Genomic DNA, 27,799 nt, shown 5'->3' on the forward strand with positions numbered 1-27,799 from the left:
CTAAATCTGTTTGTTTTTTTAAGTTCTTCAGGTAATTCAGATACACAAGTTAAGAACCAGTGGGCCTGAGGTAGGCACTCATTGTGTTCTCCTATTTCCTTTCCTTTTTTTCAGGTGCTCATAAAAGAATGGAAAAAGGCCTCTAGCTAGTGGCCATTAACAAAAACATTGATTGGGGTCATCTTATTTCCCAAAAGTCAAGAACAAAGAGGACCCAGACAAGGCTTCTGAGACCTACAGAGTTTTTCAGATGTATCCAGATGCCACACTAAAAATGTCACTCCACCAGCCATCTATGATTTACTGAGGCATGTAACAACAACACATGTTTTCACTGTCTTCTCTACTGCCACCTGCTAAATTAGAAAAACAACTAGTCTTATAAGTAAAAGTAACTATAAGCACACAACCACTTCCTAAGCAGACAAAGGAAATCAGGCCTTAGAAGATAAGGGGAGGTAGTGGATGTAGTAACTACTCGTTTGTCTCTGCATGAAGGCTCCCCCCCTAAAGGTCTATGGAGGGGTGAGTTAAAAAACCAGACCCCCAGACTGCTTCAGAAGATGATGGCATGAGCACAAGCCATCACGTGCCTTGGGGTGGAAATGTGTCCAGAGAACACACTAGTAAACTCTGGTATTGTGAATGCCACAGCACACAAAGGTCAGGACAAGTACTCCTGGATCAGGGCACATTTGATTCTTTTCTTGGTTCTTTTATGGGTTTAATGGAACTGATGTCTGTTTTTCATAAGCTGACCTCAAGTTCTCTGCTGCTACAATAATTTAACAGCTTACTCTGAAATTAGGTACTAAAGTCACAAAATCCTTTCCTCATTGCACATAAAAGCAGTAGCCAGAAATCCATTCTTGTGGAATAAGAACTTACTATCCTTTACCCATGGAATAAAACATTCCAGTCTTCCAAAGTTACCCCAGGGGTTCAGGTCTCATCTTTTCATTTAACAGCCCCACCACCGCCTGCAGCCCCGCCCCTGGCCCTGGGTAGCTCAGTTAGTTAGAGCTAAGGTTTGATCCCTGGTCAGGGCACATACAAGAAGCAACCAATGAATGCATAAGTGGAACAACCAATTGATGTTTCTCTCTTTCTAAAATCAATAAACAGAAATAAACATCACCCCCACGCCTGTACTCAGAACAACGTACACAATACCACAGAAAGCACGAGTTGGGGCAGTGAGCTATGCCACTCTCCTAAGGGAAAAATTTGAATGTGGGGGGACAGGAGGCAGACTGGGACACTGTCTCCTCTCTCGACCCTGACTTCAAACCAGCACATGCAGTCTCCTTACCCAGAGAAGAAAAATCACAGTCACAACAATACATGAGTTTCCACAAAAACAGGTTAGTTTCTGTTGAACAAACACTTGCCACCTTCATAACCTCAAACAGTATAGATGAGATTTAACAACCCTACGAAATTCTGGGGTTAGTTTTATTTTGTTCTAAGACATTGACTCTTAAGATGCTTTAAGTACATTAATTGCGATGGATATTTTATTGAGTAATTTTACATTTATCGTGATTTTTCACGTCTTGTTTCTGCTCGCTTTCCTCCTCTTCCCAGCACTCTAATCCACAATTGTGTTTGTCTTCCAGTTAGGTGACAAGAAGTATCTCAACTCCTATGCATAGTATTTCACTGAGAATTTTGTATTACATAAAGCCATTATATCAACTGACAGCAGCTATGGGCCTGGAGACAAAAGGATTAAGACACACCAAAAAGGTATGAGCAAAGGGGTATATGTGTAAAAGCTGAAATATATGTCAAGACTTTTGCTCTTTCTTTAAATTGTTACATTTGGCCATCAACAGCACTAGAACACTTAACAAAAAAGCCATCAGAAGTTCCCTGAGCTATATAAAAGGTAACTTTAATCTCTACAGAGTGTGGACTAAATTTCACTCAAAGCATCTGGCTGAGGAAAGGGCTATAAAGTCCAAGCCCTACAGTGCTAGGCAGGCAAGATGAACAAAAAGGGAGCTTTATGCCTGGTGTGAAGTGGACCACACCCACTCAACTCCATCAGTCGGTTGCCACGTGAGAATGTTTCAAAGGGAGCTGAAAATCTGAATTTTCATATGAAGTATCTGAATTCCAAATGCTGGCAAGTGATTATTTTAAGCAGTACTATGTAAAATAAAAAAATAAAACCCAGATAACCAATGCAATAGGGGTGAAGTCAAGCAGAACCTACTTGTGGGCTTAATCTAACCTATGGGTTGACAATTTGTAACCTATAGGAAAGGAATCAGGGATTTTAGAAAAATGCGTTTGTGAACCCAGATTAGCAAAGGAGACAGGTGGGGTAGGAAAGGAGACATTATCTGCAAATGAAGCTAGAAATGTCTTTCCAGGAAAAACTCCACAATATTTGTCCCCCACAAAACAACAAAAGAACAAGAGTGGAACTTTACCATATCCTGATTTTCTTGAATTCTATTCCCTGGCTCCTACTCCCCAACTACAAGTGGAGCTTGATGAGGGTGGGGTACGTCATTTTGTGTCCCAGTGCTGAGAGAGGCTGACTTAAACAATTTATTCAACAACTCAAACGATTTATTTATTCAACAAAATTTACTGAGTGCCTACTGTGTGTCAGGCACTATTCTGGGACATCTCAATGAACAAAACAGACAAATAAAAAATCTCTTCTCTCCTGGAGCTTATCTTCCAGTGGAGAAAACAGACTTAATAAATAAGTTACATGGTATGTTAAAAGTGCTATGGGGAAAAAAGAGCAACGTTAGGAAGTGTGAGGCGGAGGGGTCACAGTAGGAGTGTTGCAATTTTTAATGAGGGTACAGAACAGCCTTCATTAAGATGATGATATCTAAGTAGACTTGAAGGAGGTGAGAGAGTAAGATATGTCAATGGTATAGTGGTTCCTCAAAAAATACCACAGAAGTACCGTATGATCCAGCAATTCTGCTTCTGGGTACACATCCAAAAGAAGTGAAAGCAGGGACTCATACAGAGATTTGTCCACCCGAGATCACAGCAGCAGCATTCACAACAGCCAAAAGGTGGCAACAACCCCAGTGTCTACTGACAGAAAAGTGGATAAACAAAACGTGGTAGATACAACAGAATGCCATTCAGCCTTAAGAAGGATGGAAATTTTGACACATGCTACAATATGTATGAATCTTAAAGAGACCAAGTGACATCAGTCACAAAAGGACAAATGTTGTATGTGATTTCACCTATATGTGGCTCTTAAAATGGTAAATTTTATATTTTACCTCCCCAACACCCCCCACCCCCCACCAAAATAAGAAGGCAAAGTGAACAGCACAATAAAACTTGCTTCGTCCACTTCAAAAAACAACAAAAAACTGTTCTGGAGTCAGGCACCTGACCATTCATGAACTAATGTGCCCTACACAAGTCCCTGACATCACAGATTCTTCTGTAAAATGGGGATAACCCAACCCCAAAGGGTTGCTATGAACCCAGAGGCTCAGGATGAGCAGTGTTTATTCAGTTACATCGTCACCACGGAGCTGCATGTGCACTCTTCGTGAACTAAAGGAGCCATGCAACAGTGAGTCTTTTGTGCAGTTTCCTGTAGATAAATTCAATATAAGATATTTTGAAGGGATGTCGGAGAACAAGATGGTAAATTATAAGACATCTTAACCCGAGTTTTTGCATTCTATCAGTGGTGCAAGGACTAGGGTGTGTGAGGTCGCCCTTTCATTTGTTTATCAAACATTTGTTGAGTGTCTGTCAGGTACCAACCACACAAATACATACACTGACTACATACACATAGATAAATACCATATTGCATCTAGGCAATTAAAAAACTCCAACACGTCTTTTTACATTTAAATTATAGTACTTTTTGAGTGTTTCCTATGCTGGGCTTTTGGAGTCAGACGGATATCCTTGGTTATAAAGGATATAGAAAATAGGGTTATAAACATATAGCAAACGGAACCTGGAACAACACTGTAGCTTATCTGACACACCTGGCTTCTTTCTGGCCATTCACCTAAAAACTATAATACAAAAGAAAAAACAGAAAACTCAATTTTGAAAGTGCAAAACTGGTGTGGTTGCAAATATCACAAAGGCTAGTAAACTTATGGAACCTGCATACATGGCAAAAGTGGCAATGACTTTATTTTCAATTCGGTCTTTTAGAGATCTGAATTTAGATTGTTTCATGACAGCTTATAGTACATAAATTCCAGTTCCTAAAAATGCTAGTTAAGTCCTATCATATATAAATATACCAGCACGGCCCAAACTAGGCAAAGGAAAACTCTTCAAGTCCTAGTTCTGGCTCATTTACTTCAAGAAATATTAAAAACAAAGATCTTTCATTTGTATAGCCCTGATACATGAAGAGAATTATAATGGGACCTGACTTAGAGCAGCACAACCAACCTTAACAAATAAAAGAAAAAAGTCTTCTGTCATGTGCTAAAGAAACGCCAAGGCTGTGGGTTTGATCCCCAGCCAGGGCACATACAAGAAGCAACCAATGAATGCATAAATAAGTTGAACAACAAATTGATGTTTCTCTCTAACCAGTAATAAAAATAAAACAAAACAAAACAAAACCCCAAAACAACTATCAATACAGCTATCCCAAGTTGCTTAGCATAGTGGTTTTAAGCTTCTGAGTATCATTATGAACTACTGTGTGGTATTAAGGGTAAAAGGAGGTATCTTCAAGTTCGGCCCACTCTGGCTGTCCTCTTCTTCTGCCCCTCTGGGTAGCAGTTATTTAAAGACACCTCTTTGGACCCCTAGGCTCCTAGGTATCTAGCCTGAAAGCCCCTAGTCTAAAATGAGCCAAATGTCCTTAAATATACATCTTTCAATTGACAGTTGGAACGATGTAAAAACCGTATCAGCCTGTTATACCACATAAACAGTTCAGGGGTCCCCATGCTCAGAGGCATAAAAGAAGCAGGTATAAAAATTAGAATTTAAAAATTCGGTTTCTCTTTGATACAATAACAAAGTTTATCTGAAAACTTATAACAAACATGGCTAGACAAACAGCAAAAAACTGTGTGGCATGTAACTTGATTCTATGAGTATATTCTGTCTAGGTATACTAATTATAGAAAGCCATTTCCAGTCCATTAAATACATTTATTTTGACACAAAAAGGACTGTTGTGATATTAACTGTCTCCCATAGCCTGAATGTAAGCTCCATACAATTCTTGGTTTCAGATTCCACTAAAGGATTATAGGTTACCTTGGTGCATTAATCAGAATCCACTTACATTTTCTACAATGGGACTAGGGCCAAATGGATGAAGAGTAACTTCTCTGCTTCTGCCAATACTAACAACTCTTGTGACTAAATGCATCATAAGAAATGCAGACCCTGATCCTAGGAACACTGACTGGTGAAGGATAGGGAGGGGAGTAAGTGATCCTTTCAGATACTGATTTTATAAACTTCACTAGATTGGTAAAACGTTTTTTGCAACAATTTTTAGGGGGAAAGTTCTTTGAGCTCTTGTTTGCAGAGTGCTTTATTCACCACTACCCCTACGAGGACCATCTAAATAAGTATTTTAAATTAACAAATCAAACATCCCACTATCCTGTTTCACCTGAAAGTAGGGAAAATGTAAGGGGAAAAAGGCAGCTGGGAAGCACATCTGTATACCTGTAATAAGCAATGTGTAAGAAACACAGGATTTCACAATGGTGACTATTCTGACCATACTAACACACCCTTCCTATGAACAGTGCAGACCAGGTCCAAAGGCTAATGAAGATTAGGGATGTAAGGCCCAAGTACAGAATCTTCCCAGATAATAACAATACCAAACATCATGGTCCTTGATTTTTTTAAACAAATGGTGCTTTCCTGAAATCTAGCATTTCTATTTCCCATGCCATTGTTCCCAAATACAAGAACACAGGTTCTTGTATTTTCCCTGCTCGCTCTTGTTATAGTAGCATTCTGGTACTTGCTAGGTATCATCACAGAAGCCATCTACTGAACAAAAGCAATAGCACACATAAAGTTGCAACAATATCGACCATCCACAAGCACTTAAAAGAGTTGTCTAATGTAACTGTCCACATCCCTAGGGCACAAAGAATGTCTAATATACTTTCTATCTTCATTTAATATGAGATTTCTCAAGTGGTATATTTTAATGTTTCAAATGAAGAGGCATAAAATATTAAACTGATATGGAAATACAGTTTATGGAATGGAAAAAATGAGAGCAAGCAAGGCTATTTATAATTAAATTATATATATTTGGGGAAAGATTAAAGTATAATTCCTCTATATTGGCTTCAAATACTTGATAGAGATGCCCACTTTATAACATCTAAATGGTGGCATTTTAAGAACTTACTACTTTGAGTCACTGCTAGCATTTCTCCTCACCCCAAAACCTTTTCCCCGCTATGATATACTCTAGAAGATCCCACTAAGGCTGATAGCACTGAGGATGCTAAAAGTAACAGTACCTACTCAGACCTGATTTACCAAGAATACAGGCAAAATAATTCCTGTCTAGTTAGGGAATGATCTTTCACCTTCTGACCACCCATTAGTTTCATGTCAACAGGGCACAATCTACACTAAAGGAAAGATGGGGGGCTAATTTTTCAGATAATAATTTTCTATCCTTGACCAACTACTACATGACCCACACCACACTCTAGAAGACTGTTAGTAGAAAACATAGCATGTCAACATCACTGATGCCAAAAGGCAGGTGCCCTTTTAACCTTCAGTAATGGAAACCAGAAAACTGAGCTCAAACTACTTCTAAGTCGAAACTAAGAAATTTACCTGGGATGGGCATTGAGAGGGAGATGGAAATGATGGGGAAGGAACAGAAGAAAGCAGAGGTGGTTTATTTTGTGACAGGGAAGAATTAGTGTCTGATTTGCCAGCCCTGACGCAGGGAAGACTCGACAGAGTCTCTGGTATGCCTGTTATGTGCACTGCAGCATCTGTTCAAGGGGATTTCCTCAGTGTTTGAGTAAAATTTACTGTGAAGCCAAAGCTCTTTCCTTTTGCTAGTAATGTGCTTTGTTGCTTTATTGCCTCATAAAGGCTTTTATGCAAAAGGGAAGATCAAAATGTATGGAACCTACATTTAGCTTTCTGAGAAAGACTGAAGTATTAAATAACCAACTTAAATACTTGGTCTTGGTTATACCTTCTAAAATCTCAGCTTGTGGAAATGAAAGCAAAATGGAAGCAACGACACTTTAAGTACATGATGTTGATACAGTATATAGAAGCACCCTCTCTCTGAACACTTGGGGCAGGATAATGAGCATGTTGAAATTTGTCATGCAGCAGAACATTTCTTGCAATTATTAACCTTCCTCAGTCACTTGAAGTCACTATCTAAGGCATGAACTATGAAACTGCCTGTAAAAACACTATTAAACAGAAAGCTTCCAAATCCACAAAAGAAAAGAAACACTTGGAAAATGACAGACAAAGGAAGTGAAAGGCAAATAACCAACTCAAAGGCACAGACAGAGTTAGGTGAAAAGAAACTTGATACTATACTTTGGTTTTGCATTTTTGTATTCTTCAGTGTCTGTGTCCTCGTCCTCTGAGTACCAATTATCTCCTCTTCCTCCAGCCAAGAGGCCCCTGGCCGCCAACAGTCCTGCAGCATTCCCATAGCCAGTGTATTTCAGCAGGCTATCCACTGCAAAAACAGAATAGGTTTTTAGACAGGAATCCTTGGGGGTGCACTACCATCACTGACCACGCACCAACACAGGGAGCTGGAGATGCAAGCCAAGACAGTAAATCTTAAAAGTGAAAAATTTTTGAAGTGTAGTAGTGGTTATACTGAACTACCTACAAATTCTCCTGCGTGCTGTGAGGACCAAAGGTCTTTTTTCAGGTTTCTGAAATTAAAATGGAGTTGATTTGAATATAGTTTGTGGCAGGAGTGGGGCCTCTGTGACCACCAGGACATTGGTAAGGATGGTGTTTTAAGTTTTTGTTCACAAATCTTATTTCTTGACCCAGTTTTAGAGATTGATTAGAAACTGGAGTTAATGAGGGTCAGATTGTGATTTTACCAATATCGCCTATCATATAAAATTTTTCTTACACCCTTTATAGGAACTGGAGGGAAAGCAAATAAGCAAATTTAAGGATATTAGCAAATAGGATAGGCCAAGTTACTGCTTTCTAAAAAAAAGTCAGCAACAATATATATGAAAGCACATGGAATCCACTGAGAACACAGGCCCAGGAGGTAGACTGGCTGATTTTCAGTAATAAACCTTAAACTAGCTGCTTGACCTTGGGTACATTATTTTGCAGCTCTATACTTCAATTTTCTAATCTGGAGAATGGGAATAATATCTACCTCATAGGTCAATACATGCAAATTGCTTAAAAAAGTATCTGGCACAAAGTTTTTCCCTGGTAATATTAGGTAAAATGATCTTTGATCATTCTTGACTTATCTTAGTCGACACAAGCAAACAAAAACAAACAAACATGCCCCACTGAGTACTTGGTGCAGGTCCTCTGTACGTATGACCTTGGTTTGTCATCAGTGTAAAGTGACTATCTCTAAGGGAGGGAAACACACAAAACTTTTGCAAGGAAACCTTGAACTGCAGGCATTTTTCTTTGTATGTATGATTTCTAAGTACCTTTAAGGAAGATACTGAGCAATCACTAGCAGTTTTATTTAGGAGCACTTTCTTTTTTTGGTACAATTTGAAAGTTCACATTAAAATAATCAAAAGATAAAAATGGGCAAAGTTTACTTAAGGCTTTCAATAAAATGGCAACCTAGAGACAACAGTAGGAAACAGAACACAGCACTATGTATCCATGTATAAAGCCTCGGTAAAATCTACATCGGAAATACTATTGCAATTCAAATCACTTACCTAAAAACAGACAAAATAAAGCTGGAGAAGATTCTGAGGAGGGCAAGTGAAATGACTCGGGAACTAGAAAGGGCAGAGGATAGGGCAATAGGTGGGTCAAGAAAGGGATACATGTGGTAAGAATATGAAATCATGAAGGGTGTGGAGAGGATGGCTAGTCATTCATTAAATTTTCAAATGCATGAGCTACAGGGTACCTCCCTTGATAAGGAAATGGAAAAGGAAATCCTGCTTTCAAAGAATATAGCAAGCTAGTGCAAAAGGAAACATGGATTAACAATATAAATAATTAGATGAAGTTTACACTGTAAGTTTCCACCATTTGCTACCTTAAAACCTATTGGTAATTGTAGTTCCTTTGGTGATAATTCTCAGTAGGTACTCAATAAAATCATACTAGAATTTAAAGAGAGATCACAGTGGTGTAATTTGAAAGCCCTCTGGCTAAATCTGAGATGCTTTCTTGCATTTGGTATCTCCGAGGCAGGACAGTAAGAAGCTAGGAAAATTCCTTGGGCAATTTCCTTCCTATGATGTTTTTGGAGAGTCAGAGCGGCCCCACCTAGTCTCTTGCCTGTTGCTTCTTCTATCACAGGCCCTTTCTTGTTTCACTGTCCCCAGCTTTAATTAATGTACTCTCAGAATCACCTGGACTCGCACTGTGACATCTTTCCTGCATGAAGTCAAGAACCCACACTGCCAGCTGGCCCTAGGCCAACCCGCTCCAGGCCCAGTCTTCTTTCCGGTAACACCTTTGCAAAATGAGGTTTAGTTAAATTAATGAGTTCGTAATGGGTTATTAGGGAAAGTGAATATCTAATGTATACAGGTATTCTTAATATTCATGGAGTCAGACATGACCTTAATGGCACAGAGTCACTGAGGACAGAGGCTCATTAGATCTGAACCCCCATCTCACTGTTAAGCATTTTTGATAGGGCTTATTTTTAACAAATAATGGTGTTTAGTAGTCCAGAAAAGAAGTACTAACTGAAATTGTGAAAGTCTAAATTGACATGATACAAATAAATGGTTCAATTGAATGTACCTAAAAACAAAATAACAATAAAAAAGACTCAAAATGTAAATAACCACCTGCAATGGCTAAAGATGAAAAGTTTAAGAATTCAGAGTTTATCAAAGTTCAAAATAGGTTAAAAAGAAGTAAACAGAGCACTGAATAACCTGCTATCTTATGCAGACTATCCTCCTGGAAGCTAGTTAGCAGAAAAAATCCCCAGCACTTTTATGAAAATGCTGCTTACTGCTCATTCAGCAGAACAAACATTATGTGCCAACTCCCTGACAGCTTCAGTTACAAAGACAATTTAAGACACCCTGCCTTCAAAGCAGATGAGGCTATGGCATGAAATCCTTAAAACGGGGGTTGGGGTGGGAAGACAAATGGACTACAAAATCCTCAAAGCGGGAAGCATTTTCCTTGTGAGGCTCTGACTGACACTGCGTATTTTCAGTCCTTGGTTGGGAGTCTGCATACGCAAAGGGCACTTAAGTCCTAGTGGTTGGCACCCCTCACCCCTATGCCGAGGAAGGGTCAACTGTATTCAGTGGAGTGTTTCTAGCTACTTTTTCGTTTATTGTCAAATATACCATATACCATCCTATTTGATATTGGGGAAAGTAGTAAAAAAGAAAATGGACTGAACTTGGATAAGGTGAGCTGCTAAGGCAAAGAAAAGGGATTCTGGTGGTCCTTAAAAGAAAAAGAGACACACAAATATGTGTATTCTTTGTCAGTAACTTAACCACCCATACGGTTAGGTGAAAACTACTGCAAAAATGAAACAAACAGCATTCAGTCAGAAAGTTGCAAGCAATATTTCACCATTATTTTATCGAGATGCTGGAGGGCACCACCAACAGAGGAAAGCAAACGGCAGCACGCTGCAAAGTCAGAACGGCACTGGCAGTGATGGCCCTGGTGCTTACACAAATGCAGGTTTTATCACACTCTACCATGACAACGAAAAAGAGGTTTTGCCCTTTAACCAAGGAAAAATGGCAGAGCCATATTCTACCAAAGACCATTCTCCCTTCTCTGCTACACAGAAAATGATTTACAATCCTTTCCTTCCAAATACTGAAACTTTCAGAAATCCTATACCAGCTTCTCTATCTACTCTTCCTGCTTCCAGTGTCACGTACCTCCACACAAATGCCTGATACATCTTTATAAAGCAAAAATGTGGCATTACCACCTTCCTGGATAAAACTTTTAACTTCTCCCTTAAAGGCTGAAGCTCAAGTTCTAAAACAGAGCCTAAAGTGTTCTTCATTTTCTGACCTCTACCTTATTTGCCAAACTCATCCCCTTGCTCCTACACATTGTGAATTCCTCACATCTTGAACTGGCTTCTTTCAGTATATATGAAGGCTGTTTCTCATTTCTCTGTCTTCTTCTGTGAAGACTTTTTTGACCTGTTCCACTACCCAACCATTCCCTCTTCCAGGCTGCCACAGTACCTGGCACACTCCTCTCTTAGAGTGCTTACCATAGTACACTGAAATTGTTCCTTTATATGGAGAAATCCACAAGACAATGTACAGGATGGGCAAAAGTAGGTTTGTTTGCATGGAAAGATATAGTAATTAATAAATAATAAAAGTAGAATAAACTCTGTTTCACATACAGTTATAAACCTACTTTTGCCCACCCTGTTTGTATTCATCACAGTGAATTCATAGAGAGCACAAATCTTTGCTCTTTTGTTTAACACTCATGGGGCACCCACTATCTGTAAGGTACTTTGCTAAATACTATGGATCCAAAGATGAAGAAGATGTGATCTCTAACCTAAAAAAACTAATGGCTAGAACGAAAGTTCAACAGATAAAGTTACAACATAGCAAATGTAGAAAGTATTAAAAACAGAGATACATAAAAATGATAAAGAGAGTAATTAACTCTGTTGGATGATCAGAGATGTCTTCACAGAGATGATGCCGAACCTGATCTTCAAGGATAAAGCTCTCCATGCTAACAAAGATGGGGAAAGGTACTCCATGGGAAAAGAACAGCATCTGCTAAGTCATGAGGGTGTGCCAAGAAATGGTGCAGTACAGCCCGGCAAGAATCAAGAACTTAGTATGATTGAGAATACACTACAGAGATAGACATGGAGGAAAATTTTGGATTTTACCATGCAGGTGACAAGGAGTCACGAAAAGTTTTACAGGGGGAATGATAAGATTATATTTGTATTTTTAGAACAATCCCTCTGTTAGTCATGTGGAAGACAAACTGAAGAAAACTTCACCAGAAAGAGAGATGATACTTTACTAGTTTATTAAGTCATATTTACATTTGGGAATCCCCCAAAAAAGGCTAAAACAGAAGTCAAAGGAGAGAATAAGATCACCCAGGGAGCAATGTGAAGTAAGAACAGGGACCAGAAAAGAACTCTATAGAACAGTGTGGCAATTAAATGTAGGCAGAGTTAGGCATTAGCAAACAAGACTACAAAGAAAAGACGGGGAGGCAGGCAAAGAAAAGACAGGAGTGTGTGGTGGCACAGAAACAGAGCGGTCCCTAGTGTCCACTGCTAGGAGAGATTTAGTAAGAGAAAGACTAAAAAATACCTACTGTGTAATTTGTTAGTTACCTTGTGACCTGAGAACATTTTCAGTGGAATCTGGGGAGGAGGGAATGGCAGTGGAAGCCTGACTGACAGCAAGCTGAAGCCCAAGTGGGCCTTAACCAAAAAGAAAAGCAGGTCAATCTTTCAAGATGCTAAAATGTACAGGACAGTGACATGGAGATGCATCTATGTTGAAAAAAAACACTGGGGAGAGTTATAAAGGTATAGAGGGTAACACCTGATGGAACAAACCTTCTGAGAAAACAGGAAGAGATCAATAGGACAGGGTGACTGTTCAGCCCTGAGCTGAAGAGACACACTCCTGTGAGAGAGAAAGGAGACAAACGTAAGTTTATAAAGGTGGGGGGGGGGGGAGCGTGGGCTGAGGGATGTCAAGCCTTATTTATCTCTGCAATTCAGCCCCCACCACAATGCCCAGAGTGGGAAGTAATGAATGTGTTAAAAGGGGAGGGGGAACCCCACAAAGGCAGGGGGCTTTACAAATTATTTTTATTCAACCATGTAAGGTCTAACTTTAGGCTCACTTTAGAAAGTACACAATTAAAGCAGGTAATTAAAGTTTAATTTTGTCAGGGCTCCACAAAACAAGTTAGTAGCAGGAGCACAAGTTAACTCGTGGGCCACCATCAGTTAGAGATGGTTTAGCCTGGCACAGATGGGTATGGGGCATATGTGCGTACTTCTTTCTGTGCCCAGTCTTCCATAAAACTCTGCCCTCTGTACCTCACCCCACTTCAATTTTCCTTCTTAATCCAGTCTCTGTGTTCCTAACCCAGTTTGATGGCTGCTTGTCGTCTCTACTCAGTGTTCTGACTTTTGAGCCTTGATCACAGTATCTTCACTTTCTTTCTTTCTTTAAAAAAAAATTAATTGTATTTTTTCTATTACTATTTACCCCCCTCCACCCACAATCACCACACTATTGTCCCTGTCCATGTCCATGAGTCCTTCTTCCCTTTTTCTCCATCCCTCCACCCTCTAATCCTACCCCCAACCTCCAGAGCTGTCAGCCTGTTCTCTCTCTAAATCCCCACTTCTGGGAATTTATCCAAAGAAACCCGAAACACAAATTCAGAAGAACATAAGCACCCCTATGTTCATTACAGCATTATTTACAATCACCAAGATTTGGAAGCAGCCCAAGTGTCCATCAGTAGGTGAATGGATAAAACAACTATGGAACAATTACACAAGGAATACTACTTGGTTGTAAAAAAGAAAATTTTACCCTTTGTGACAGCATGGATGGACCTGGAGAACATTACGGGAAGTGGAATAAGCCAGTCAGAGAAAGACCAATACCATATGATCTCACTCTATGTGGAATCTAATGAACAAACTGAACTAACAAGCAAAATAGAGACAGACTCATAGAGAGAGCAGGCTGACAGTTCTTGGGGCGAGGTGGTTAGGGGGTGGAGGGATTGAGCAAAAAGGACTCATGGACATGGACAATAGTAATAGTATGGTGATTGCGATGCGGATGGGGTATATAAAGGGAATAAATGGTAATGGGGAAAATACAATAAAAATAAATTAATTTGCATTTCTCTGATGATTAGTGACAATGAACACCATTTCATATGTCTAATGGCCATTTATATGTCCTCTTTGGAGAAGTGTCTGTTCAGGTCCTTTGCCTATTTTTAAATTGTATTGTTTATTTTATTTGGTATTGAGTTTTATAAGTTCTTTATAAACTTTGGATATTAACCCCTTATGAGGAATAATGCCAAATATCTTCTCACATTTGTCCACATTACCCAAAGCAATCTATAGATTCAACATAATTCCTATCAAGTTACCAATAACGTATTTCACAGAACTAGAGCAAACATTTAAAAAATGTATATGGAACCACAAAAGGCCCTGAAGAGCAATAGCAATCTTGAGAAAGAAGAACAAAGTTGGAGGAATCCATGCTACTGATACCAAACTACACTAGAAGGCTGTACTAATCAAAACAGCATGATACTAGCATAAAAAGAGACACAGAGATTAATGGACTAGAAGAGAGTACCCCCAAATAAACCCACACCTTTATAGTCAATATTAATATTTGACAGAGGAAGCAAGCACATACAATGGGACAAAAATAAGTTTATTCAATAAATGGTGTTGGAAAAATTGGATATGTGCAGGAAAATGAACCTAGACCATCTTATTACACCACACACAAGAATAAACTAAAAATGAATTAAAAACTTAAATGTTAGACCAAAAACCATAAAAACCCTAGAAGAAAACATAGGCAGTAAAATTTTGGACATTGCTTGTAGCACTATTTTATCTGATATATTTCCTCAGGCAAAGGAAACAAAAGAAAAAAATAATCAAAGTGACTACATCAAACTAAAAAGTTTTTGTACAGTAAAGGAAACCATCAACAAAATAAATGGTATCTTCACTTTCAAACAGCTCTTAATATCCGTAAAAGGGGAGTTCAGCCACTAGAAATTTATTTCATTTTGATACAGCCTGACTCCAAACCCAACCCAAATTTTGATAACTTTTATAAGTTCAATGAGGACTACAAACTTTTTTTTTTGCCAGAAGGTTTTAAAATTAAAATTAGTTGACAGCATTTAAAAACTGAGAGACTTTATATAAAAATTCAGAGTTCTGGCTTCTCTTGGAAAATAATGTAAGATTTGGTAACAATGGCTACATGTTCCTTCATGGTAATAATCAGCTGTTCCCCAGTCCCAACCCACTATCTCCCCCACAATGAGCTTAGTGTCAGTTTTCATTTATCATCTTATGTCCAGTCCATTTGATTTACTTTTATTACCAGCCTGGCACTTGTACACATTTGAGTCATAACCCTTGATAAGAAAGTAAATAATATGAGGGCGGAGAACTTTTTTATCTTGTATAGATACTTCTGTATTCCAGGTTCTAGCTCAAGAAGTATTTGTTAAATTAGTAAATTTTTATTCTGGAAGAAAAAAATCTACTAAACTTAAATGGGAAGAAAAAGCAGATGAATTATACATATTCAATTGTACGTATGAATTGTTAAAAGTCAAATGAAAAAGATACAATTTTGCTAGCATAGGTTGCCTTCGGGCTCAAAGTTAGGACTGTGAAACAAACACAGGGCACGAGGGGAACGAAGCTAACCACTTCAAATGAAAAACGATCAACAAACTCCTTCATAAATGCATATACTGTATTTGCTATGACGTTCACTAAGTCATTAGGTTCTCATATGTAGACATAAATACATCTACTATATCTGCTGACATTCTCTAAGTCATTAGTAATTTGACTATATTTAGATATGTAATTTATTTAGATATATAATTATAGAGGAAATAAACTTTATTTTCCCCATTTAATAACTTTTTTAGAAGTAACACAAGAAATATATGCTCATTGTAGGAAAAAATTACAAAATACAAAGAACTAAAAAAAGCTTACAGTCATCCTACTACTCAGAGGAAACAATGGATACTATTTTGGCGTTTATTTTGATAAACCTTTTTTAATGAATAGAATACATATGTGGGTGGTTTAGATCTGTGTGTGTATACACACACACACACACAATTATACTGTAAAAAATAGCTATTTTCTGATCTACGAAAAATCAATTCAATTCAGCCAGTATTCATAGGTTATATGCTAGGTACTACACCTGTCAAGTCTTTTTTCAAAGTCACGAAAGAACTGAGTTGTTTAAACGAGAAGATGTTAAGTACCTAGTCTATGATACTAGTTGAAGGTAATTATTATGAGAGGAAATATGGCAGAATTGAAACGATAAGACTCAAATTTGGGCTTCAGCCCTAAGTAACTACACGTAACCTTGAAGAAGTTACTGAAAGGCTCTCAAATACCAGACTGCCTCCTTTATGACACTAGAATACTATTTATCTTAGAGGGTCCTTATGAGAATTAAATGGGGTTATGGAATAGGACATTCAGCACATGCTACCTCAACATATAATAGCTGCTATGAAAGTTATGACATTGGTCAAGTTATGTTGCTAATACACCCTCATAGCAGGAACTGAAATAGCTGGATCAATCAGTCAAAAACGAAGTTTAGCAATTCAATGGATACAACTCAGTAGCAAAAATGTGAATACAGCTGACCCTCGAACAACACAGGTTTGAACTGTGCACATGGGCCCAGTACATGCATATTTTTCAATAAATACGTACAGTACTGTAAAGATATTTTCTCTTATGAATTTCTGAACATTTTCTTTTTTTACACTTACTATATTATAAGAATGTAGTATACAATACATAAACAAAATACATGTTAATTGACTGTTTATGTTCCTGTCAACAGTAAACTTAGTAGTTAAGTTTTGGGGGAGCCAAAGTTGTATATGGGTTTTCACCGGGGTAGGAGGTCAGCACCCCTATACCCCTATGTTGTTCAAGGGTTGACTGTAAGTTGATTATAAGTGGGCAAAGGACCTGAGTAGGACTTTTTCCAAGGAAGACACACAAATGGCCAATAGCACATGAAAGGGTGCTCAACATCACTAATCATTAGGGAAATGCATACCAAAACCACAGTAAGAGATAACCTCACACCTGTTAGGATGGCTTTTATCAAAGACAAGAGACGGTAAGTGTCATCAAGGATGTGGCAAGAAGGGATTCCTTGTACACTGTTAGTGGGAATATAAATTGGTGCAGCTATTATGGAAGTTCCTCAAAGAAGTAAAAACAGAATTACCATATGATCTAGCAATCCAACTATTGGGTATATTTCCAAAGGAAATCAAATCAGTATCCCCAAGAGATATCTGCATTCCCATGTTCATTGCAGCATTATTTACAATTGCCAAGATATGGAAATGAGCTAAGTATCTACCAACAGATGAATGGATAAAGGAAATATGGTAAATAAATAAACAAACAATGCACACATAATGTCATTCAGCCTTGAAAAAGAAAGAAATCCTGTTATTTGCAACAATATGGATAAACCTAGAGAATATTACACAAAGTGAACAAGCCAGATACTGTATAATCTCACTTATATGTGGAATCTTTAAAAAAAGAAAGAAAGAAAAAGACAACTCAGGATCAGAGTACAATGGTGGTTACCAGGGGGTAGGGCAGGGGGTATGAGAAGTGGGGAGAGGCTGATCAAAGAGTACAAGCCTTCAGTTATAACATGAGTAAGTTCTGGGGATCTAATGTACAGCATGGTGACTATAATTAACACTGTATTGTACACTTGAAATGTGCTAAGAGCATAAATCTTAAGTGTTCTCACCACACACAGTAACTATATGAGATAGTGGATGTATTATCCTAACATGATAATAATTTCATAATGTGTATTTATGTCAAATCATCATGTTATGTACTTTAAATGTATACAGTTTTATTTGTTAATTATACCTCAATAAAGCTGGGGTAAAAAAAAAAAGAATTGAACTGACTTAAGATTTTGAGAGACATGAATAAAATTTTCTACTTCCAAATGATCTATCTCACAAAACTTAGATACTATAAAATAGTGGAATATAAAATCTGCTTAGATGGGACTTTTATACCAGTATGTTCATAAACTAGGAGTTGAAGAAATAGGTAAGAGTATCAGAATAACAGTCACAGTTCCTTGTTTGGAGAACTTGCCTTTTGCAGAGCAAATAACCCATACAATTTTAAATTTTAGGAAACATTAAATTGTTAGATGTATCTCAGAGAACAATAAATTTTTTATACTTATAAAACAGCATTTATTATGTTGTAATGTAGTTATGTTGTATAGTTATTTTTAAGCATCTTTCTACTTCTATCTTACCCTATCTCAAGGGTAAAGGCTGTCTCTTACACACTTTTGTACTTCTATCTAGTATATTATATAGCTCACACTCTAACAATTTATTGACTAAAGAACTTAGTCAAGAGCCCTGACCAGTGTGGCTCAGTTGATTGGGCGTCATCCCGCAAAGCGAAAGGTCACTTGTTCAGTCCCAGGTCGGGGCATATACAAGAGGCAACTGATCAAGAAGAGGGGAGAGGTTTCTCTCCCTCTCTTCCCTTCTCTCTAAAAATAAATAAATAAATAAAATCTTAGGGGGAAAAAAAGAACTTAGTGAAGAAACCAAAGCTCCTATGGCTTTAATTGCAAGAGGAATTAAAAGGGGAATTAATGCAGGCTTTTTTCTGGTTATCAAAACCAGAACTAATATAGCACCTGAATTAGCTATGAAGATTTTCCATAATAGATCCAGGTCCTGATTCATCAAGATTTAAGAAGTCTGGGTTAAGGATATAGGAGGCAGAGTTTAAGTGTGAGCGTGTTTGGCTATATATCTGCCTGCCTCAATAAATTGAGAAGCATACAGAAAATGTCTTTAAATGATTACTTTTAGTATCTCCTCAGGCCTCTAATAGAACAGATAGAGAGTACCTCAGAAAAGGGTGGAACGATATAGCTACTACCATCAGAAAGATTTTTCGAACTTCCTCAGATAAATATAAAAGTAGAGGGCAAGGAGAGTTTGACCTACCTCTCTCCTTACAAAGGACAAAAAGGAATTCAGCAGCAATTTGTTTGACTCCAAGGTCAACATGTGTCATGAGGCGCACCAGCTTATTTCTCACAGTTGAGCCGACTTCAGGTCGATTTGTCACATCCCTCAGTGGTGGTAAAACCTGATGGTACAAATGCAAAAACCATCATCACTCGTGGGTGCTAGAGCAAGCAAGGATGACATTATGAAACCAGTTAGTCTTTAAATGTCTACTGAGCTCAGGTTTGTAAGAGTGGAAAAAGATATTTAAAAAATAAATACGCTTCCAAATAAAACTAAGTAACAACAACAACAACAACAACAAAAACAAACCTCAAATAAGTCCATGCCTGTAATGGTATTTTGTTTGAAGAGAAACATCTCTTCACTGTACCAGCGGTATACTCAAATCCATCTCTGGGCTTCTGTTCATCACAGTACCTGGAATGTCTCTGCTTGCCTCTATGAAAATCCATTTTCAAGTCTGGGTCAAGTTTTTCCTTATTCCGTGGAGGCTCCCTTAATACACTGACTCATATAGATTTTTCCCTTCTTTTAATTCCTGCAACATTTTCTATTTACTAGAAAAAAAATCTGTACTTATTTTATAATAAAAATGGCTACTATTACTTTCTATGTGCTAGCTGCTATAATAGGTGATACATATTATTTTCCATAATCAATCCTCACAGTAACCTTGCATGGGAGGTAGTGACATCACCATCATCCCAATTGTATAGACCGGGCCTCAGAAGGCTTATGTAACTTGCTTGGTTTCATTTGCTCAGGGTCACCCATCCATCTACCCAGAGCCCATCCCCTCCTCTGGGTTCCCTCTCATATCACTGGTTGTCTTTTCTGTTTCTTCTACTGATTCACTTCTTTCTTGCTTTCTGAGTATTTGACTATTCAAAGGTTGAGTTCTTGAGCAATATTTCTTCACCATTTTCACTTACTCTAGGGGGTGATCTCATCCAGTATTATGGTGTTACATGGTCTCTATATACTGATAGCTCCTTAAGTTACATCTTCATTTTGATTTCTTCTCTGACCTCCAGAATTTTACAGGCCTCTCGGATGTCGCATGTTCTAAACAAAACTCTTGATGCTTCCAGCAAAGCTGTTCCTTCTGTAGTTTTCTATCTCATTAAATGGCAAGTCCATTCTTCCCACTGTTTGATACAAAAACCTTGGCAATATCCTTGACTCCTCTCTTTCACATCCACATTCAATCTATCCACAAATTACTTTTGGCTCTACCTTCAAATATATGCACAATCCAACCGCTTCTCACTACCTCCTCTGGTATTACCAAATCTGAGCTACCAATACTTTTCACCTGGACTATTGCCACAGCCTCCTAAGTGGTCTCTGCTTCCATCCTGGTCTTTCGATGATTTATTCTCTAGACACCAGCCAGGGTGATCCTTTGAAAGTCAGATCATGTCTTCTCTTCCCAATGTCCTCCAGTTCCCATGGTTTCTCATCCCACTCATAGTAAAAGATGAGGTCCTTACAACTGCCTTGGGTTTCACATACTCCAGCTTCCTGTTACTTTTCTACTACTTGTTTACACTGGTACAGCCACACAAACCTCCATGGAACTCCTTAAACACGCCAGGCCACTTCCTGCTTCTTGGTCTTTGCATTTGCTGCTCCCTTTGCCCAGAATATCTTTTTCTAGAAACTTGCAATGGTTTATTCCCTTACTCCCTCAGGTCTCTGTTCAAATGTCACTTATAGGAAGACACTCCTTGACCACCTACATAACTAACCTTTACCATTCTTCTTTACCGCCCTTCCACTTTAATTTTCCTCATAGCATTGATCACCACCAGACACAGTATTTATTTATTTCTTTATTGCCTGTCTTCTCCTACGAGAGTCAGTGTGGCATGGGACCAGAAATTTGTTTTGTTTACTCTTCTCAGTGCCTGGTATATTATAGGCAATAATTTCTGTCTGAAGGAAGAATCAATCAATTCATGTCACTTTTAAAAAGTGACTTCTATAAGCTAGATACTATGCTAACAAACGAGGATAGACAAAGAGTCAAATAATAATTTACTGTGCCAGACCTTTTATATGCATATTATTTTATTTAATCCATTCCACTTATTTTCTTCCTTCCCTCACTCTCTATACTGAGTGCCTACCAGATGTCAGGAGGTACTGGAAACTAGGAGATATAACTGTGAATAAAAATGGAAACAAAGTCTCAAAAAATTGAGCAACCTACCCAAAGGGTTTACAAAATCCCTATTTTAACATGCCTGAAAGGGCAGGCTAGAGCACAATGCTCTTTGTGTTCAACAGGCACAACACAGTTGTATAGTGAAGTCTTACTATTTGATTCAGTCAACCATACTCAGTTTACCTTCTAATTCTAGAAGAATGAGACTTATAACAAATGATTTCATGTAGCATGTTCCCATAGTTCCAGAGTATAGAATCTATTAACAAAGGTTATCACATAAAAATTTTGTTAGCTATATTTTGGGCTCCTTAAAATATGCTTTTTAAGTGAAATTTTTATGTTTTTATTTTTATGTATCTCTCATAGACAAACTATATAGATATGGACCCTTTCTTTTGCCTCCCAAATACTACCCTCCAACAATCTTTCTTTCCTTTGACAAATCTCGTCCAGCTTATTTTTCACATTCACAGCATCCTCATCTCTTCTATATGCCTGTCCAGACTAACCCAACTTGGATTAGTCATTTCTACTATCTATTCTCTTTCTACCTGCCCAAATACAGAATACTTAAAACCAACTTCCTTTGGGTAAACATGAGTAGGATTTCATCAGGTATTAACTACAGGGCATAATAATTAGTTAGCCATGGTTCCATTTACCCTATTCTCAAAGCTAGTCATCTGTTACTTTAAGTTCTGCTTTTCCTGATTATCACACTCTACAGTGCATCCTTCTCAGAAGGAAAGTGTATTTGTGTATTGTGCCCTGTATCTTTAGTTACAAGGCACAATTTCATCCACTTGCCGAGTTTCAGCTACTTATCGATACTGTAGTGTTTCTTTGAGGACAGGGAGTGGCTCTCATAACCTTTTACATCTACCTAATGGGTGACCCAAGGCCTTCATATAAAGAAGCTGTTTAACAAATAAGTTTTTTTGGCTGTTTTGATTAGAGAGAGCAAAATCTAAACAGTTTAGTTGTACCTGGATCTCCTATGTGAAGAAGTAAAATGTATAAAACTTAAAGTATATCCATTTATTATTCTTCATCACGTCCTCCTGGTCACAGTAGAATGTCTTAACATAGTCAAACTTGGAAATGACCTTAATTCATTAATTAACTAGTTTATGTTGCTTAAATGATTATTTATGCTTTCATAATACTTCTCTCTTCCTCCACCAGACTATACACTCCTCAAAGACAGACTCCCTACTTTCTAATCTCTCATAATCAGCAACATCTATTAATGTGCTCCACACAGAGTGAAGTGCTTATTAAATCTTGACCACAAACATAAAGGGGGAAAATGAACCTGGTTCATTTATTAGGGGAAATTCTGTAAGGCAATAAATGAACAATGGGATGAATAGTGGTACCATGTACTGGAATGTGTAAAGGAAGAGAGGAAATAGGGGAGAGGGGATGAAAAATCAAGAGATTAGTTTGGGATACGTTAAACTTAAGATACTTACTACACGTCCGCCCTGACCAGTGTGGCTCAGCAGCATTGTCCAGTAAACCAACAAGTTGTGGGTTTGATTCCAGGTCAGGGCACATGCCTAGGTTGCGTGTTTGGTCCCCAGTCGGGGGGCATAAAAGAAACAACTGATTGATGTTTCTCTCTCACACTGGTGTTTCTCTCCCTCATTCTCTCTCTCTCCCCCTTCCTTTCCCACTCTGTAAAATCAATAAGCATGTCCTCAGGTAAGGGGAAAAAAAAGCTTATAACTTACTACATACCTAGTGGGAGGAGATGAGTAGGTAGCTTGCTATATAAGTCTGGACCTTAGGGGATAGGTTAGGGCTGGAGATAGAAATTTGGGAATCATCAGTATTTAGATGATTTTCAAACCCATGACTGCTGAATGAAATCAAGAGGAACACTGCTAAAGAAGGGCAGAGAAATGGGGAAGCAGCTTGAGAAGTAGTGTTAAGGGAGGGTTTTTTGTTTGTAATGGGAGTTGTGTTTGGGTGCAAGTAGAGATAACCAATACATTAAAAAATATTAATGTAAGAAGATAGAGAGGGAATAAATGCAGGAACCAAGTTCTGGAGAAGGTGAGAAGGAAAGGGATCCAGGATGAAGTGCAGACGCTGGCCACAGAAGGAAGCAGGGACAATTGTGATGGAGGGGGAGACAAAAGATAAGGTGGTGCAGATGCAGTGATGGAAGATGATTTCTTACCATGACCTCTAACTACTACCAACCTACTCCAAACCTTCATCATCAGCTCTCTTTGGGCTGGTCTCCTCTCATCTACTTACACTCCTAATCTATCCTACATACAGTGGCCAGACCTATCTTCAAATGAGGTCACATCACTCCCCTGCTCTGAATAGTCCAATGTTTTCCCATTGCACTTAAAGAGAATCAAAAGTCCTACACAATCTTAAGTTATTTAGTTCTTGCTTACCTCTTGTACTTCATTCACCACTCTTCCCCTTGCACACTGTTATCTAGCCTTCTTGCTTTTTCTTAAGCATTCCAAAGCATCGTCTCCTCTTAGGGACTTTGAACTTGTTCTCTCTGGTACATTCCTCTTCCAGAATATTCTCAGAAATCCTCTTCTTATTTATTCAAATTTCTGCTCAAATGTCCTTTCCTTAGAAAGGACCTCATTTATTCCTAAGTCTCCCCTTCCCCTGCTGCACCCATCTTCAGAACATGTATCCCTACTTGCCATTATATCATATATTTATGTTTAATTTTTGTCCCCCACTATAAGATAAATGCCACAAGGCGAAGACTTCATCTGTATTTCAATGCTTAGAACAATGCTTAGTGCACAGCATAGAGTAGATTTCAATAAATATTTGTTGATTAAAAGAATAAATGACTCAAAAAATAGCCAGGATCACTTATTTCTGGATTGGGAAGATTTCATAAACTAAAACAAACTTTTCTGAGTTTCTGACTTTCTGGAAAAAAACATTAAGAAAGAATTCAACTCATTAATTCTATGTTTAAAAACTCCACATAGAAGATTAACTTTTTGATGTAATGTGCATTGAGCAGTTACCTGATCTTTGAGAAATTTTCTGATGTTTCGATGGGCTCGGGAACATTCTGTTAATAAGCTGAGAACTGGCGTTAAGCCCTCTCTATAGCTGCTTCCCTAAAAAGAAAACCGTACATGTTACATTAGTTTAGTTTCTAACAGTATTACTTTCCTCCATATAACAGCATATAATACACCTTTTTGAGGGGGAGACATTTTATGTTACCAAAGCTTTAAAAATTATTTTCCTAACCATAGTTCCATTTCATCAGTTACCTTCACATTTACTAAGGCTTATTTTTATCCTTCCTGAATTTTGCTATTTTTTTGTAGGGTCCTCAGTGGCTTAACCAAGGGGCTTAAATGAGGCAAAGGTTTTGAAGATCTACCCCCTCAAATTACCTTGCTGCCTTTCAATATAGTTACTTGGCAAAGCAAGTGACAGATAAGAGAAAATAAGCAACTCACAACAAATGGAAAGTTGGTGATTTTTCTTTTAAAAATATCTTTTAGATATTATGGAAAGCACTTATCATTACATTTTTTTGGGGGGAGGATAATTTTTACTTCCAGGGTTTACAAAATACCTACATGGAAAGGTAATTTTTCCTTTGTTTTCAGGTACTAGTCACAATTTTGGCATTGCAGCAACACAATTTTCAGCTTTAAACAAATAAAGCTGCAAATGGTGTTTCAGCAGTTTATCACATATTATAATAAAGTACTTTCCAGAGTACAAATAATTATGCAAGATGTCAGGCATTTTAAAAAGCTTAGATTTTAAAACCATGTCCTGTGATGTTATCACGTGTGGCACATTTACATTCCTTATGAGCATTTCCCCAAGGACTCCATTCTGTCAGTCTTACCTTGTCTATTCTCTTCTCCATAAAATTGAGTAAAACATGAATGGCCTCCATATTCATACCATTGTACACCATCGTATTGTTTTTCAAAACTGTTTCTTTCTCAGATGTCTTATCACTAGGCAGTTCATCTAGAGTCGTTGCCTCTTGGGCTGTTTCTTCATGGGTTAATGGACAAATGAGAACATCCAAACAAGAGACCGGAACATTGCTTAAAAGGTTGACTGCATTGCTGAAAAGCAATTTAAAAATACAATATTTTAATTTGATTGAATAGTCCTTTAAAATGCAAACATAGTAAGTTCAGAAGTGACTTTAAGGAGTCAATTAAAATTTTTCTTTTTTAAAATGAGCCTTCAGTATTACTTGGCATTTACTGATTAAGAGATAGAAAATAAAGAGAACTATTTCAAATACACATAAGACAAATTAGAAAGAACAGATGTTAAATGGACACAATCACATGATGTCATGCCACTTTCTGAAATGCTAAAATAGGAATTTGTGAGCTTTAACGCCAGCTCTTTAATTTTATTATGACACAATGCTAGCTTTGCTTTTTTTCCTTGGGGTTTTAAATCCTTTTGTGGATCCACTGGTGTTTTATTATTCCTTAGATTACAACATAAAGCATTTGAGAAGCTCTGTATATAAGCAGCTTACCACAGGCAGCAACATTAAAAACCAAATATTGTAGGATTAAGTTTTATTCTTTCTAGATGTAGATAATACAATTTTTAGATCACCTCATTTTTTTGTAAGACATCTGTAGAAAATGGGCAGAGGTGCTTTTTCTTGCTCTCTTAGCACCAGGTCTCTTTAAAAGAGGCCAACACAGTTATTTTCGATCTCTCTCCCCACGGCCTTTCTGCTGTATGTTAATGAATACACAAGCTGTAATGTACACCAGCAGGGGGAACCCAAGCCTTCTGTTTTTGGTATTCCCTAAAAATCTTTCCCTCTTGCTCAGTGTATGAGAGATTAAAATGACACCAACAATTTAAAAATTAGACATGTTCTCAACTAACATTATTTCCCTTCACCCGCTATTTCATGTTCTTTCAGGGGAGAGCCGGCTTCTGTGCTCCCTGGATCTTACATGCCTGTGCCTCAGAACTTCCTGATGAACAACAATGGAAAGACAGGCATTGCATTTCCTAGTGACAGAGAAGCACATCTAAAAATAACCACATCCTGACTAAAAATAAACTCTTGCAAATGCAATTTAAAAGTCTAACCACTTGGAAACCAAATTCAGGGCTTAATCTATCAGATGCTGTCTTAATTTAGATCACAGTGGTTCCTTTTAATTTAGACTATAGTGACACTCTCAAAAATACAACAAAATGAACAAAACAGAAATAAAATACAAGTTTTTTCTCTCCTTTACTCTGGAGCATAGGCTCCATTTCCCCTCAAATGAATATTTCTTTTCTATATTCTTATGAGAAAAATAACAAGTCAAAGTTTTAAAAGTAGACAATGCAGAGCAATGAGTGGTAATGTAAAGGGTATTGAAGAAATCTGAACCAAGAACAAAAACAGTTTAACAAGTCCTAAGAATGAATGGTTACTGGTAAAATAAAAGTTATCTGGTTGTCCCCACTACAAATTTACTACGGCTGCTGCTGCTGCTGCTGCTATTACTACTACAGTTAAAGTCCCTAATTTTGGTTATTTGTAAATAATCACAAATGGTTGAAATAAAGTACTTTCTCCACAACTCTTCTTTAAAAAATTTTTTGCAAACATCTGTAGTTCCTTATCTACAGTTAAAAATGTTTCACTTCTGACTTAAACATTTGGAAACTGTTATTAAATATCATACATTCAATAGAGTTAAAAGAAACAAAAGAACTCTACTTTAGAATTACTTTCTAAAACTGCGCAAGCCATTCTGAAATGTTAGAGGATTTTTGTTTTTTAACACATAGGGCAATAGGCTCTGAAGTCCATCGATAGTATAATTCTCTGCATCTACCATAGAGACCACACTGAAAAGTTTAAGACGATGCATTTCATTACAAAGGAATGTCTCCATTTAAATTCATTAAAAATAGGCAGGATCCAGGAACTCAGCAAATTTAAGAAACCAAATGTACAGTCTGATTCAACAAATATTTGGAGGTTTTAGGCTTTTCAAGAAAAGTTCCAATTTTCTCATTTCTTATTAAACAACTGGGTTTCCAAACAACTACAAAATTAATTTTCTGGCTCACTGTGTTTGAACTATTCTTTTAAAGCAAGAAAAGGCCAGCTTTTTGAGCTCTGTCACTTCTCTGACAGTTTTATTTGTGGTAGAAGAGTGTATGAAATTCTCCAGCTACCAGGAAGTCAGTGACTATGCACAGATCCACACAATGGTGTTTGCATTCCTACTCCAGGGGGTAGAAATAGTGTGTATATTACTCTCCCCTTTTCAGCTTCCTAGAGATCATTAATCACTGGGACATGACATCCTCCCACTCATACTCCCAGCCCCCTCCTGATATGCAGATTTAAAAGCAAGGACTATTTAGAGCTCCTAATGCCCTGATTAAAGCCTTGCTGTGGGAGAGGGAAAGCAATCTAAAATCCAGTCCTGTATCAATTGCTGGACTAAACATAATTTAATAACAAATGACATTAAGAACATGATAACAGTACCTGCAGACCCACAGCTGTTAACAAATCTTCCTGGTCAAATGTATCTTCTTTATGTTTGGGGATCACAT

At 37.7% G+C, this 27,799-nt stretch overlaps 1 protein-coding gene across 6 annotated transcripts in view; it reads right to left on the bottom strand.

The window, feature by feature from the left end:
* The window catches only part of RIC8B (RIC8 guanine nucleotide exchange factor B), a 99,785-nt gene that overhangs the window by 17,756 nt on the left and 54,230 nt on the right, over positions 1-27,799 (bottom strand). For all 6 annotated transcript variants that reach the window (XR_006784284.1, XR_006784283.1, XM_045826511.1 and 3 more), the window contains exons 5-8: positions 25,089-25,317; positions 24,241-24,336; positions 19,018-19,162; positions 7,552-7,696 (exon numbers count right to left, since the gene is read on the bottom strand). Coding sequence is in view for 4 of the 6 variants with exons in the window: in XM_045826511.1 (XP_045682467.1) it covers positions 7,552-7,696; positions 19,018-19,162; positions 24,241-24,336; positions 25,089-25,317 (615 nt within the window). In the remaining 2 variants the exon portion in view is untranslated. The remainder of the gene's footprint in view (positions 1-7,551; positions 7,697-19,017; positions 19,163-24,240; positions 24,337-25,088; positions 25,318-27,799) is intronic.

Source organism: Phyllostomus hastatus, unplaced genomic scaffold (assembly GCF_019186645.2).
Source record: "Phyllostomus hastatus isolate PE091 unplaced genomic scaffold, TTU_PhHast_1.1 phas_scaffold_755, whole genome shotgun sequence".
Lineage (NCBI taxonomy): Eukaryota > Metazoa > Chordata > Mammalia > Chiroptera > Phyllostomidae > Phyllostomus > Phyllostomus hastatus.